This window comes from Apium graveolens, chromosome 7 (assembly GCF_009905375.1).
Source record: "Apium graveolens cultivar Ventura chromosome 7, ASM990537v1, whole genome shotgun sequence".
Taxonomy (NCBI): domain Eukaryota; kingdom Viridiplantae; phylum Streptophyta; class Magnoliopsida; order Apiales; family Apiaceae; genus Apium; species Apium graveolens.
Genome location: NC_133653.1, coordinates 148,383,498 through 148,399,920, shown reverse-complemented (window position 1 = coordinate 148,399,920; position 16,423 = coordinate 148,383,498). Strand labels below are relative to the sequence as shown.

General features: G+C 35.0%; 1 protein-coding gene across 1 annotated transcript; it reads left to right on the top strand.

The window, feature by feature from the left end:
• The first annotated feature begins 13,037 nt into the window (after positions 1-13,037).
• LOC141672835 (B3 domain-containing transcription factor ABI3-like) lies at positions 13,038-14,770 on the top strand. The gene is made up of 6 exons (XM_074479518.1): positions 13,038-13,215; positions 13,330-13,419; positions 13,527-13,627; positions 13,813-13,859; positions 13,964-14,040; positions 14,123-14,770. Exons 1-6 carry the CDS (start codon positions 13,204-13,206, stop codon positions 14,582-14,584), a joined length of 789 nt encoding a protein of 262 aa, XP_074335619.1. The 5' UTR covers positions 13,038-13,203; the 3' UTR covers positions 14,585-14,770.
• The last annotated feature ends 1,653 nt before the right edge of the window (positions 14,771-16,423 follow it).

The window sequence follows — 16,423 nt, the reverse complement described above, 5'->3', positions numbered from 1 at the left end:
CTAACCACTGGTTTCTTAGTGTCAGCATGTACCAGGTCATTAAAGTATCGTTTTGTAACTTTAAAAGGTGGAGTTGAGGTACTGGTTAGTTTAGGTTCATCAGTACAAAAAGTATATATAAGTTGACAGAATCTAGCAAAGTAGACAACATTCCTATCCTCTGTCATCCTATCCCCAATAAAACCAATTATAGCCGTTGCAAAATCAAAATGAGTTTGGTTTATAATGGCATACCCGATGTGCTGACTCATTATGGGGATGGCATCAAAATTCGAACACTTGTTCCCAAAAGCTTTAGTGATGCAGTCGAAGAAGAAGCTTCATTCCCTTCTGATATGAGCCCGTTTCAACTTCCCAAACTTTGCCAAACTCTGTTCATACCCCAAACTGGCCATTAACTCCTGAAGAGCCGATTCCTCTAGAATTGAAAAAGTACATCCTTCTGGGAGATGTAGAGCCTTGCGTATTGTACCAGGAGTGACTGCATATGAAGAATCACCCACTTTGAAAACAATACTAGGAGTACCATTTGGACCACCATTATCAAAGTTTCCAGTCCTCCAAAGTGTCAGAACTTGTTGGCTTGAGAAGACGGAAGGTTGGGTCAATGCATACCCGATTTCACTGTGTGCAAGAAGGTCTTGCACAAAATGCAATTCAGACAGAGCTTCAGCATTATCAAGAATTGCAGCATAGTTGTTTGGAACAAACTTAGCTCCATCAATGATTAAATCCTTTGGAGCCATGAAATTAATCGAGATGTGTAAGTGCCTGTTAGGTGTTTGATAGAATGTCTATATGAAAAACCAACGTTAGAAGAAGAAAGAGAGTAAAAGCAAATAGAGAGAAAAAGTGTGAAAGGAAATAAAAGATTAAAAAAAATCCTCTCTCTGTCTTACTTATACTTTTGAAAAAAAAATGTAACCGTTGGACACCTGTCAGACATGCAGTAAAAACGAATAGTTAATGGGCACGAGAAAATAGTAATCATTACTTACCCACTTACAGTTTTTCAAGGAAAAATCGTTCCACTTACCAAGTTATTCCATTAATCAAGGTGAAACAGTTTTAATTCAAAATTGAAATTGTTCCCATTTATTTAATTATTTTACACTGCAACATCAATATTCTGAAAAAAAAATCCGAGTGAAAATGACTATAATAAATCAGATGAGCAAGTACTGATAAAATAAAATCAGAACTTAAAGTTAAAACAGAATTTATATGGTCATCAAAATATGAATATGTATCAGGATTTATCAATGTATTACAAAATATCTCAGAGACAAGATCTTGAAACAAAAACAAATTTCATTAATATATCAAGAGAATACATTCATGAAATTTAAATTACATCAGAACTTGTACAAGATTTCCCTAAGCTGCTAAACCTAACGTCAACAGCCTTTGTCCTAGCAAGGCTGATGATGAAGAAAAATAGGAAGAAGAAAATAAATCATTTCTTCTTCCTACTCTCGACAAACAGAATAGCGAGTCGTATGATTCGCTCTTGCTGGCGGAGAGCTTCCAGCCTTTCCTCCTCCAATCGCTCCAGATGGCGATGGTAATCCATATAGAAGAACATGAGGTGAGTAAGTACCTCCTGGGGAACAGAGTCCCATATTTCATCAGGAATGGCAGTGACATGCCATTCCTGCTACCAATCGGCACAGCTCAGCTCCATGTTGAAGGTTTCGTAGTTCAAAAACATATTGTATCTGACCATGGTGTTTTTGATAGAAAAAGTATGAAGATGAGTTTGTGATAAAAGATTTGATGGGAAGGCTGATGTGAACTGGTTGCTTATATAGGCAAGAGAATGCCAGGAGATGCAAGGAAATTTAATGCTTACAGGTAGAATTAATTCTACCTCGTCTCCCCAGACTTGGAAAAAGAAAAACATTCATTGGAAAGAGAAAACATGGTTTAATGCGCACAAGAAGTAAGTAAAAGCTAACTGTTCATGTACTAGTACCACTATCCCTAACTATAGTGACTATTAATCTTCCACTTCAACATATTCTGGTTTAAACTGAGACTGTTGTCAAATTTTATTCACAAATAAGTCAAGTAAAGAATCAGACTGTAATATTAGAACTTAGACTTATATCAGAACTTAACAGTCATCAGAACATAATTTCTTAACTCAAAAAATGAATTCCTATCTTAGTAAGTCCTCACACAAATTCTGATTTATATTCTCCAGAACTTAATCATCAGAACATGCAATCAGAACTTGTCCTCAGAATTTGTGTAATGTGACACAATGACTGTTCATCTAAAACAACATAGATCACCACATTGATTTTCATCATTCATATGGAGTGGTTAGTGTGTGCATTAAGCTAAATATCAGACAAAGAGTAAATTTTGATTCACTTCAGTACATCTTAGAAATAAAGCATAACTAAAACTTTGCTAAAGAGCTGTCATTATCCTGAAACCTACTGTTGAATGAGTTCATGTGTGAGTCCACCTCAACTATTGTGTGCTAATTTTGTGCATCTTTTTAAATTCCTTTTTACAGTGGCTTCTCAGTGTAAGTGAGTCACGACTGCTTATCAGAATTTATGCTATTATCAGAGTATTTCTCCAGTAATCATAGAGTGTGAAAAGTCACCAAGAAAATATTTTATTTTCTTTTCTGATGCATATAACTTAATACCAGCAATTCACTTGGGTCTTCCCTTCCACATTTTTACTCTAGATCTCAAAGGAGTACCTGATTTTTAATCCTTGTTTCGCTTTCTTTTTCTCTTGATAAGTGAGGTTTATCAGCACTTAGTTCATTCAACAGATTTACTAGCATCAGAACTTAACAGATGAGTAGCATTATTCTAGTTTGTGACTTAGTAATAAGATAGACAAAGTAAACTCAACTAAGCTCAATTATCAGAATTTGCTTGTGTCAATAGATTTCCACATAAATAATTACTTCTTACATGGGATCCCTTGTTTATTGAAGACTACTAGGTCAGCATCTAGCACAGTGATCCTCATAGGATTGAATAGTTACCTAAACAGACATATCACTATCAGAGTTTAGAAACATTGATCAGACAACAGTCAGTACTTAAACATATTTTTCAATTAAGCACATAATACACAAAGAGATTGAATTCTGTAAATACTGATCATAAAGTCTGATGCAATAGAACAAAACTAAGCAGATTTAGAAAAAGAACCTGAAACCATTCCAAGTTCATTTACCAATCTTGTAAAAGTAGCTTCACACAATGGTTTTGTGAAGATTTCTGCTAGTTGTTGATCTGTTGGAACAAAGTGCAATTCCACTGTACCTTCATCTACATGTTCCCTGATGAAGTGGTACCTGATGCTGATGTGCTTTGTCATAGAGTGTTGAACTGGATTACCTGTCATAGCAATAGCACTTTGATTATCACAGTAAATAGGGATTTTGAAATATGTTAACCCATAATCCAGTAACTGATTCTTCATCCGAAGAATCTGTGCACAACAGCTTCCTGCAGCAATATATTCTGCTTCTGCAGTTGATGTGGAAATTGACTTTTGTTTTTTGCTAAACCAAGAAACCAATCTGCCTCCAAGAAATTGGCAGCTTCCACTTGTGCTTTTCCTGTCAATTTTGCAACCTACAAAATCTGCATCTGAGTAACCTATTAGTTTAAAATCTGATTCTCTGGGATACCATAATCCCAAATCAGCTGTTCCCTTAAGATATTTGAAAATTCTTTTCACAGCTGTTAAGTGAGGTTCTCTTGGATCTGCTTGAAATTTTGCACAAAGACAGGTAGCATACATGATATCAGGTCTACTAGCAGTTAGATAGAGTAGAGAGCCAATCATACCTTTGTAATCAGTAATATCTACTGATTTACCAGTATCCTTATCCTGTTTTGTTGCAGTGGCCATGGGAGTGGATGCACTTGAACAATCTTGCATTCCAAATTTCTTCAGCAAGTCTCTGGTGTACTTAGTTTGACAAATAAAAGTGCCTTCTTCATTTTGCTTGACTTGAAGGCCCAGAAAATAGCTAAGTTCCCCCATCATACTCATCTGATACCTTGACTGCATCAGTTTGGCAAACTTCTTGCAAAGTCTGTCATTTGTAGACCCAAAAATGATATCATCAACATAAATCTGGACCAGAAGTAAGTCCTTTCCATGGTTGAGCTAGAACAGTGTTTTGTCTATAGTCCCTCTGTTAAATCCACTTTCCAGAAGAAACTGAGCTAAGGTCTCATACCATGCTCTAGGAGCTTGCTTAAGTCCATAAAGTGCTTTATCAAGCCTGTAGACATAATCTGGATGTTTGGAATCTACAAAGCCTGGAGGTTGTTCAACATATACTTCCTCCTCCAATTCTCCATTGAGAAAAGCACTTTTCACATCCATTTGAAAGACAATAAACTTTTTGTGAGCAGCATAAGCCAAAAATATCCTTATGGCTTCTAACCTAGCAACTGGTGCAAATGTTTCATCATAATCAATTCCCTCTTGTTGAGAATATCCTTTTGCAACCAGCCTTGCCTTATTCCTTGTAATTATGCCATCACTGTCAGTTTTGTTTCTGAACACCCACTTTGTACCAATAACAGATCTATTCTTTGGTCTTGGCACTAGGGTCCAGACTTTGTTTCTTTCAAATTCATTTAACTCTTCCTGCATTGCTTGCACCCAATCATCATCTTGAAGAGCTTCTTCCACTTTCTTTGGCTCAGTCTGAGAGAGAAAAGAATTGTAATGACATTCGTTTGAAGTACCTATTCTAGTTCTGACACCTGCATCAGGATTTCCAATTATCAAATCAGGTGTATGTGATTTAGTCCACTTCCTTGCAGATGGAAGGTTTTCTCTAGAACTGGATGCTCCCCCATGATCCATGCTGTCTTCATTTTCATTTTCTGATGCTCCCCCTGAAACTATGCTCTCTGAGTTGGATTCTACAGAATTTAGATTTTCAGAACTATTAGAACTTGGCTTATCAGAACTTGACGAATCAGAACTTGAAGAGGCAGATGTATGTTCTGATGATTCTTGAGATGTGGTATGTTCTTGAGTATGCTCCCCCTGCATAGGTGCATCTTCCTTTGGCGTAGTCACTACAGTTTCAATAACATCAAAGTTTAATCCATCAGAGTTTACAGTATCAGGACTTAGACTGTCAGGATTTTCAGTATCAGAACTTGAGTCTTCATTTTCAAATCTCAGCTGATCATGATCAATAAAATCTTCAAGACAGTAATATTCTTGTCATCAAAAGAGACATTGATAGATTCCATGACCACTCTTGTTCTCAAATTATAGACTCTGAAGGCTTTTGTGGAAAGTGGATATCCAACAAAGATTCCTTCATCAGCTTTTAGATCAAATTTAGATAGCTGTTCAGGATGAGTCTTGAGAACAAAACACTTGCATCCAAATACATGAAAGTACTTCAGATTTGGCTTCTTTTTCTTCACCATCTCATATGGTGTTTTTCCTTGCTTGTTAATGAGTGTTGCATTTTGAGTAAAACAAGCAGTCTGCACAGCTTCAGCCCAGAAATAGGTTGGAAGCTTTGCTTCTTCAAGCATTATACGTGCAGCTTCAATGAGAGTTCTATTCTTCCTTTCAACAACTCCATTTTGCTGTGGAGTTCCAGGAGCAGAAAATTCATGCTTAATTCCATGGTTTTTGCAGAACTCTTCCATTATCAAATTCTTGAACTCAGTGTCATTATCACTCCTTATGGTTTTCATAGAATCTTTGACCAATTTACCCAGATGTTTGACATGATCAATTAAGATAGATGCAGTTTCACTTTTTGTGTGCAAGAAATACACCCATGTGTATCTGGTGAACTCATCCACTATGACCAACACATATTTCTTCTTTGCAATAGACATGACATTCACTGGACCAAATAGATCAACATGTAGTAGATGATAAGGCTCAAGAATTGATGATTCAGTCTTGCTCTTGAATGAAGATTTTCTTTGTTTGGCCTTCTGACAAGAATCACAAAGTCCATCAGGAGCAAATACTGACTTTGGCAGTCCTCCCACAAGATCTTTCTTGACTAGTTCATTTATATTGTTGAAATTTAAATGAGAGAGTTTCTTGTGCCAATTCCAGCTTTCTTCAATTGATGCTCTACTCATCAGACAGATTGCAGAACCATCAGTACTTGTTGAAAGCTTAACTTCATAAATGTTACCACGCCTGTATCCTTTTAGAACAACTTTGCCTTTGGATTTACTCATAACTTCACAGTGTTCTTCAAATAAATCAACATGATAACCTCTGTCACAGATTTGACTTATACTCAGCAGATTGTGTTTAAGTCCTGAGACCAGAGCTACTTCTCTAATGATGACATTCTCAAGATTAATATTGCCATATCCCAATGTTTTTCCAATGTTGTCATCTCCATAAGAAACACTTGGGCCAGCTTTCTCTACAAAGTCTGATAGCAGGGCTTTATTTCCAGTCATATGTCCTGAACATCCACTGTCCAGAACTAGAATATTTTTCCTGTTGCCCTGCAATCACAAAGACCACTAATGATTAGTTTTAAGGACCCAGACTTGCTTGGATCCTTTGGCCTTATTAAGTTTGTTAACATTTGCAGCGGATTTAGCATCAGAGTTTATGTTAACATTTTTCTTATCAGAACTTACACTATCAGATTTTGAATCAGAATTTACACTAGAAGGAACAATGGAAACTTTCTTCAAAGAAGGTTTATTTGATAATAATCATAGTACAAACTATGAGATTCCTTATAAGTATAAATGGAATGCCATAAACTACCACACTGAAAACAAGGATTTTGTGGTTTATATCTAACAGACTGACTCTTAACTCCTGATTTTGAAGGTAAGGAGTTTATGTTCTTATTCTTCCTACAAAAAGAAGCCAGATGGTTAGAACTTTCATAGTTATGACATGTTTTCCTAGGAGCATCAGGAACAGGTTTATAATCATTGCTTTTATTCACACTTTCCTTTCCATTCCTATTTTTCCTAGGTGATTTTACCTTGTTTGCATTCTTAACATCTTTCAGCTTATGCTTAAGCTGCTTCTTAGTCATTAAGCTTATGTTTACTTCAGCTGTCTTTTCCTGTTTTAGTTTGTCAGAAGTTAATTCCTCTTTAACTTCTGATTTCTCATTATCAGACTTTACAGTTACAAACTTAACAGGTTTTAACTTTGGCTTTTGGTTAACAACAGGCTTAATTTCTACAGTTCCTTTATCATTCTTATCCTCTCCATAACCTAAGCCCTCTTTCTAATTTTCACTACTTAGCAAATTTTGAGTTGTTCTGCCAGAGTTAGTCCAAGTCCTGATAATCTCTCTTTCCTTTTCTAACTCAGTTTTTAGAGATTCATTCATTTTTAGCACTTCATCCCTAACATAAAAAGCATCATCTCTATCCTTCTGAGTTTGATGGAACATAACTAACTCTTTTTCTAAGAAATCATTTCTTTTCTTAAAAGCAAGATTCTCAGAAGTTAATCTTTCACATGTTAAAGTTTGATCTCTATAACTAACAAACATGGTTTTAAGATATCTTCTCAACTCATTAATATCATCAGTATAAAAAGCATAAGTAGTCTGAGGTACCTTTGTTTCAGCAGCTTCAGAACTGCTCTCAGCACTTTCTTTATCAGCATTTGCCATCAAAGCATAGTTCTCCTCACTTTCAGAGTCTGAGGTGTCTGTCCAGCTTTTCTTCTTTGTGATCAGAGCCTTGCCTTTGTCACCCTTCACTTTCTTGCAATCAGGAGATATGTGGCCTTTCTCACCACAGTTATAGCATTTGACATTGGTATAATCTCCTCTATCAGACTTTCCTCCTCTGCCCTCAGATCTTCTGAAATTCTTTTTATCAGAACTTGTGCCTTTCCTGGAAAACTTCTTTCCCTTCCTGAACTTCCTGTATGCAATCTTTGTGATCCCTTTCACCATAAGAGCACACAGCTTCATCATCTCCTCATCAGCATCAGTCTCAGGCAAGCTTTCAGAATCTGAGTCATCATCACTTTCAGAACTTGATGACTCAGTATCAGACTTTGTGAAAAGAGCTTTACCCTTATCTTTCCTTGAGGTAGCTGCCTTGGGGGATTCTTCTTCAGCCTTAAGAGCAACTGTCCTTGACTTTCCTCCTTTCCTCTTTCTTCTTTGTTCCATCTCAAGTTCATGAGTCTTGAGCATTCCATAAATTTCATCAAGAGTTGTTTCATCAAGATTGTAGTTGTCTCTTATTGTTGTTGCCTTCAAATCCCAGCATTCAGGAAGAGCTAACAGGAATTTAAGGTTTGAATCTTCAAGATCATACTCCTTATCAACCAATGACAAATCATTCAAGAGTTTGACAAATCTATCATATAAATCAGTCAATGACTCATTAGCCTTTGAGTCAAAGTGTTCATACTCTTGAGTGAGTATTGTCTTCCTGTTCTTCTTAATTGTATCGGTTCCCTGACACCTTGTTTCCAGAGCATCCCGTATCTCCTCAGCAGTCTTGCAGTTAATTACCCTGTTTGACATTACATTATCAATGGCACTATGCAGTAAGTGTCGTCCCTTAGCATCCTTAGCAATTGATGCGATATCTTCAGCAGTATAATCACTCTTCTCCTTTGGTACGGTCTTTGCTGCTTCACCTGCAACTGCAACAACGAGCTTGGTTGGTTTGTGAGGTCCTTCCTTGATTCTATCAAGATATTCTAGATCTGTAGCTTCCAGAAACATGGTTATCCTCACCTTCCATATGGCATATTCAGATGGTCTCAGTATGGGAACTTTGATGGTTTCATACCGACTTTGAATTTGTGTCTTTGGAGGTTCTTTAGTTTTGGTAGGCTTAGTTGGAGTTTCTGTGTTAGACATGATTGTGTTTGGATCTTTAACTGTATGTGCATTAACAGATAGGCTCTGATACCACTTGTTAGGTCACACAAACTGTAGAGGGGGTGAATATAGTGTAAAGTACAATCAAATCGAACTTTAATATCACAAGTAACAGAAAAAAAACTTTATTGAAACAATAAACTCTGTTACAGTATGGAACTGTTACCTCTCAGTGATGAACAAATATCACGAAAGCTGCTAGGGTTACAATGAATAATCTTCTCGAATATGATAACACTTATAGTGTAAACCCTATGTCTATATTTATATACTACACAGTTACAAGATAATCGCTAATTGATATGGAATATAATTCTGCTTCCTAAAATATATCAATCAGATATCTTTTCTTCCAAGTATTCTATTCTTCATAGAATTCCTTCTTCATGCATATCTCTTCTTATGTTTATCTCGATCTTCTTTCCTCTAATCAGCTACTGTCCTTATCTGAACGTCCTTCAGCACTTAAGTTCTGATATCCATCTTCTGATGATTATCTCCTGATAATATAAGTACTGATATCCTTAAGTCCTGACTTCCAGTAAGTACCGATTTATCCTGTTTAAGTAAGATCTGAAAACTAAACATAAATCATATTAGCCATGACATTATCAAATATATCTAACAGATTGTATCAGTACAAATTGTTATTGATCTTGTTGGAGAAAAATTGATTTATTTTCTGGAGTCTGGGAGAAGGTTGAGGATGACACAAGAGCAGATGAAAGATAAACCATGGCAGGAGTTGGAACTTGTTGCTACAATTCTTAAGGTAACTAACTCTTTAAATGCCAGATGGACCATTTTTGAAGAACTTAATACAATTGAAGCAGGTGGGGATGACTTATAAGTCAAACTACATTTCAAAGTACAGTGATCAGACAAAATATGTTGTTGTTATGCCTATTGGAGGAGCCAAAATAGAAATAAGTCTAGGAAGGGAAGTCTTAACTTTTAATCCTGATGGAAAGAAGATTGGATTTCTGGAACTGGATGATCTATCTCATGAAAATTCAAAGCTACATGACCTCAAAGCAGCCATCTAACAAAATGATGAATCAACAGATGAGCTAAAAGATATCAAACAGAGGATGCAATGGTACTTGAATGTTATGGAAGAAAATCTATTGAAGAACCTGAAGACTGTGTTAGAGTTCAGAATTGAAGATAAAGTCTGATAATCGCTGATTGTAAGAATGTATATTTTTACTTGATTTCTGCATTTAGATAGTTTTTGACATCATCAATTAGAACTTGTACATAATTACATAATGCACAAGTTGGGGAGATTATTAGAAGAAATTGATGATATCGGTATATAAACTATTAGAGTTTATTATCAGTATTTATATCAGGATTTACTGAAGGTGACGTCATCAGTACTTGTCTATCAGTATTTGACAATCAGTATTTAGTCACATCAGTAGATATCAAAGAAGAAAAGGGATTGCAGAATTCAAGGCGGTGAAGGACTTTACTTATAGAAGCAATCATACATGGATATGTATTAGGTTTCCTTATTGTAATAGAATAGGATTCCTTATTGATTGTGTAACTGTGCACTATATAAGCACAGATTAGATTTACACTATAGGTGTTACGAATTGTTATATCTCTCAGATAACCTAGCATCTCTCAAGGATAATTGTTCATCCTTTGAGAGAGTACTTTTGTAATAGTTTTTATCTGATTAATATAAAAATTGTTGATTCTATTAAGCTTTATCGAATTGTTTGCATAAATTGTATTCACCCCCCCCCTCTATAGTTGGATTACGGACCTAACATTATATATCGGTGACAACTATGCATAAGTTATCTCTCGATATATTAAATTATTAGTATTATTTTGTTTTCTTTCCTGACTATTTAATATTTCTGATTTATGCATGCAGAAAAAGCACTACCAAAAAACAAGATGACGTGTATCAGATGTCTGATAATTCAGACTGTTGGTCTCACCTACCCAACAAATAGTTGCAATAAGCTATCAATGGCCAGTTATTACTGTTGGGTAATAACTAGTACTACGCGCAATAATAGGATAATTATATAATCATGGTTAAAAAGAACATGCAATAAATCAAGTAACGAAACAAAACACGAAAGCAAAAATAACAAGATATAATCAGTAATTGAATTGACAAGGAGAGGAAATAACATTTAGCTCTACCAGAAACTTTAACAAATCTGAAAGAACCAATCGCCTAGCCTTCGAGAAGCCTACACTGTTCTTGAATTGATTACTGTCCCACTTTCGTTGTGTTGGGTTGTAGCAATATCACTCCCAGGATAAAACAGCATAAAACACCCCGTTCATAGTCATATTATACTCAACATCGACCTGTACCTCAGTTCGCCCAAAAAACCTATGCAAAGATCTTCATAATGAGGAGGAGAGAAAATGAGAGAAGAAGCATCTAGGGTTTTCACAAGGTTGTGATGCGAGTATTCGTTTCTGAAACGTTCAGTGTTATATAATACAAAATAAAACGTAATTGAAAATATTCATTAATTAAAAATAAATATTTTGACTTAAACAACATTTAATAGAATATTTTCAGAATCAGAAACGTAATAGTCAGTATCAAATTTTGTCAAATCCTGATACGAGCAATCCGTATTTACTAGCAAATCTTGATTCGTGCATATCAGTATTTAAAAGTGATTCCTGATTGCTTCGTGTTACAGTTAAACACTGACTCAAATATTCATATTAAAATAATACAATAAGTAGTTTGAGCGCCCTTCGATCCGACAAAACACGACATGTGTCGTGACATGACGAGTCAGCGGCGCGTGTGCGCGCGCACGAGACACACAATAACACCATGCACACCCATATGGCTTGATAAGGTACACTACACTTGCACATGGAACTATATAAAAGTACTATATAAAAGTACTCGACCCCTCTTTACCTTATCAATGTGAGATAAACCCACACAACTCATTTCAAGCTACTTACTATATCTCAATTTCTTTATGAATTTCACTAATAAAATGATTTAAATCCAATCATGAAAGTTTAAGTTCTTATATCAAGGACCAACAATAAGTTTAAGAATATTACATCAAGAATATGACTAAAACACGACTCAAATTTTCCATTTTCTAACAATTACTCCAAAATATATAAATTATTTGATGATGAGAGGTAATTCACAACGAGTTTAAGGTTCGTTTCTTGTTGCATAGATTCTTCACATGGTATTTACTGCTTAGACCGTTTCGTCTTCCTTACAAATCTGACATTACATGATGTGATGAAGACATTCAAATGGGGGTATTTTTATTCTTATTTCTATACTTGTACTCAGTATGAAGGTTACACAATGTGTAGTAGCGTAAATTTATTTAATAATATTATAAATATATTATAAATTTACCATACAAGTCTACAAGGATAAAGAGTAGGGTAATATCCTGGTGATACATATGTATGTCCTCCAAGTCTATAAAAAAATTTCTCCGCGCGTCTCTAGAGTTTGCTACCAAGGAAAGAAAGAGTTGTTTGATATTTTTGACATGTTTAAGGTTATACAGTCTATAGCATCGGTGAACATAATTTAATAAAACAAAAACAAACCAATAAATTATGTGACTCCTCTCTTTTATATCAATTAAATTTGTAAAAATAGAGAAAATGATTATTTAACACAATTGAAAAACTGGATTAGACTTTGGCTAAATCATATACCTCCTGAAAAAATGTGGTAGGTGCATCAAACATTGCTTTTTAACCCATATCTCATTTGCATATTATAATTTTTTAAAAAAAAATATTTTTTTTATTGAATCAATTAAATTATGCAAGTACATTATAATATAAACAATAAATATTATGTTGGTAATTTTAAACATACACTTTTTGAGTTGTTAAACATGTTTGTTCCAAAATTATGGGGGTAGTACAACAATAAGCTGAAGGGTGGTTATTTATACGTAGACATTATGTTTAGTTTCATTTTAATAAAAAACCACAAAAGGCATGGAAGGTGTAGTTGATTTTTGTTAGTTGTATGGACGGTCCATAATAGTTACCTTATTAAACGATGAATTAGTAGTGGTAAACCAAAAAACAAGGCCAATTGTAGAATTGCTATATATAGGTATATTTGTAGGTTTTAGATGGCTAGATCAAGATTGCCATATATACAATACATCTGCATTACCCAATTCCACATAATAAATCACTGTCCTATGTTAATGTTTATACTGATGGTTGCATTTATCCCAGAAAGGTCCTGGTTGACACTGATTTCTTAATTTATGATTGTCTGATCATGAGGATATGCATGTTCAACTGTCTGATCCAGTTAAATGAATACAGAGGTATGATTATATATCCATTGAAAACAATGGCTAAACCACCACATTAGGAAAGTGTAGGCCTATTTTCTATATTTACATTGCTGCTAAATATTTGTTGTTGATATCAATTGTTAGGGTATTAAGCAGTCAAATTTAAAGTTTCTTTTCCAGAAGCAGCTTCAGAACAGTGATGTTAATAATCTCAAGAGGATGGTAATTCCCAAGGTTCGCTTTCAAACTTTCTACCTGAAACACTTTCATATTTTATTTTTATTATGAACTATTGAATGATTCCTGTATCAATAAATTTGTATTGATACTTCAACTTTCAGAAAGCTGCGGAGGCTTACCTTCCTAAGCTAGATAAAAAGGGAGGGACGTATATTGAAATGACTGACATCGATGGATCTCATATTTGGAATTTCATTTACAGGTTTGTCTTCCTTTGCCCTTGGAAATTCAATATGACTTGCGAGTTCAACCCTTTACCTATAACATCTTAGCAATGCTATTCAATTTCATGATGTGATTTCTTTGTCTTTGTTTAGATTTTGGAAGACTCTGTATTCTTTTCAACACAATTTTTGCAGATTAATAAATTTTCATTTTTTGACACAGGTTCTGGCCCAATAACAAAAGCAGAATGTACATATTAGAAAATACTGGTTTGTTCCCCTCCTTTCCCTTTTCATCTTTAATAAAATGCAATTACTGTGCTCAATTTGTCGATTCAGTTTTAGTTTCAAGAGTTTGTTGATTTTTGATCCAGGGGAGTTTGTTAGCAAACACCAGTTGTCCACCGGTGACCTTGTGTTGGTGTACCAAGATCGCGAAAGCAAGGAATATGTAAGCACATGTGAAAATTACTCCCTACTGTACTTGAAATCTCAGTCTTAAAATTGCTTTCGCCTTATGTATTTCTTGTCAGGTAATCGAGGCTAGAAAAACACTTCACAATATTTTAAGTGACGTTCCAAAAAGGAAGACCGTAAGAAAGCACTCTTGTAAAGCTAGTGCTCAAGGTCAACCAGTTGATGATACTCCGATGAATGACGTTCCTGTTGTTGCTGCACCAACTTCTGGAGTTGGAGATAATTTGCCAATGAAAATTGAAATTACAGATCTTGCTACTAATGAACCGCAACTTGTGGCTAATGCAGCCAATGCTATGCAACTATTTGATTACGGATTGGAAGCTTATAATCCATCTGGTAACATTGACAATGTGCTAAACCTCCCGAATCAAAATGATAATTCGTCACTCATCTACAATGACGCTAATTTTCCTAGTGACTATTTGTTTAATATGTGGGAACCAGGTGCGTCGAGCACTCAGCCAATCCCGTCATTTCAGAACCTCTGTTTTGACGATATCTTGAAGGGTCTGTAATGCTGTGTCACTTGGATAGGTTAGTTGTTGCTGAATTACCAAGGTGGCCTAATTAGTACAAGTGACTCGGGTGACCTTTGTTTTGTTGTACTATCATCTTATATTGTCTATGAGAAAAATATATGAAATTCATGTTTAAGCAAAATACAAACAGATAAAGCTTATGTAAATTGGTATTGACGATTACATTTTACATTACCTAATGTGTAAGGAATAGTTTGATAAATAATAAATTCCGATCTAAAACAATTAACGAATTGTAGCAAATAAAAAGAAGATAAATTTGTCATGATAATTCTATGCGGAGTGAAATGGACTTCTGTGGCGCCCTCCAAACCCGGGGCAGAACTTTGAGGTCCACATGCACACACTTTATAACCTGCTTATAACAATAATAAAAATAATAATAATAATATGCAGTGACCCTACTTACCAACTACTACGGACCGTAACAGGTTAAAGTATGCACACAAGCCACACACATACTTTATATTACAAACGTCCAAATCCCAACTATTCAAACTCAGAACTGAGTATTAAGCATTATTACAAACTTTTACAAACTTAAATTATCTCAAAAGATGCCTACTAGCTTAACTCGATCAACCTGAACCCCTAGCTCTCGCGCTGGACTGGGGATCCTCGCTACCAACTGGTTCCTTCTTAACTGTAAAAGAACATAAACAACATCGCACAAATGAGCTAACTAGCTCAGCAAGTCACAATGACAAAACTGAGAATAATGATTATCAAGTGAAAAGAGTTATGATATCAAGTGAACAATGGATTATGATTTAGAATTGGATATTAAATTTTTATTTTAAAAACCAAGGTTAGGCTGCTGATCAGTCACGCACTAACCCCGAGCAAAGCACACAGCACTGCTCTAACTACTGGATCCAAGGCACATATTGGCCTAACTTGACCATTTATATGGTCTGACCACGAATCTGGTCCACAATTTTATAAAACAATCCAATTCTAACATAATAACAGAATCAACAATGTAAAGCAATAAACAGAATCATAAACAACATTGGATGTTCAATAATGAAATGGTTTCAACCTTCACAAAGGATCAATATGGCAATTTCAAAGCTTGGCTATTAGGTAATGAAAGAATTAGATAACAAAGGAATCAACATTTCAAGGTTTCAAGGATTTGGTCTTTCAAAGCATAAGGTACAATAGTTAGAATATGTAAGTAATTCGGTTCAGTGTTTGGTATTTAGTTTGTATGTATTTGTGGATTAGTATCGTATATTTGTGGTTTGTATTTGAGTATACAACAATCAATGGTTTAGAAAGAATAAGGTTTACGGCTCAAAATCAATAACTGGAATCAGGGTTTAGGGTTCAGTGCTTCAAAGCACTTGCAATATAAAACATGACTATCAATCAACTACAATATATCTCGAGAAAGTTCAGAACACTTGCCTGGTACTAGCTTGCTATACTGCACTAACTTCCAATTACAATCGTCTACTCCTCGACTATCTTCTTCCCTTTCCTAAGCCTTACCTCTTCTGCTCACATAACATAAGTATCTATCAATACTCAACTCATACGATTATATTCGACATACACTTCTATCTACCCTTCGTTTTACCCAAATCCGATTAACGGATTGAAAGTTACGCTATAAACAAGTAAACACCGAACATATAGACCGACAGTCAACCAACAAGTCACATATAGCACATAACGTCAAACAATCAATGATATATCACTTTTAAAGGAGTTTCGGGTCATAAACATGCTTTCGGGTATTTAAAATGATTTTTAAAATATTTTTCGAAATTAAAACGGGTCGTTGGATCAGTTTTAAAGTAATAAACA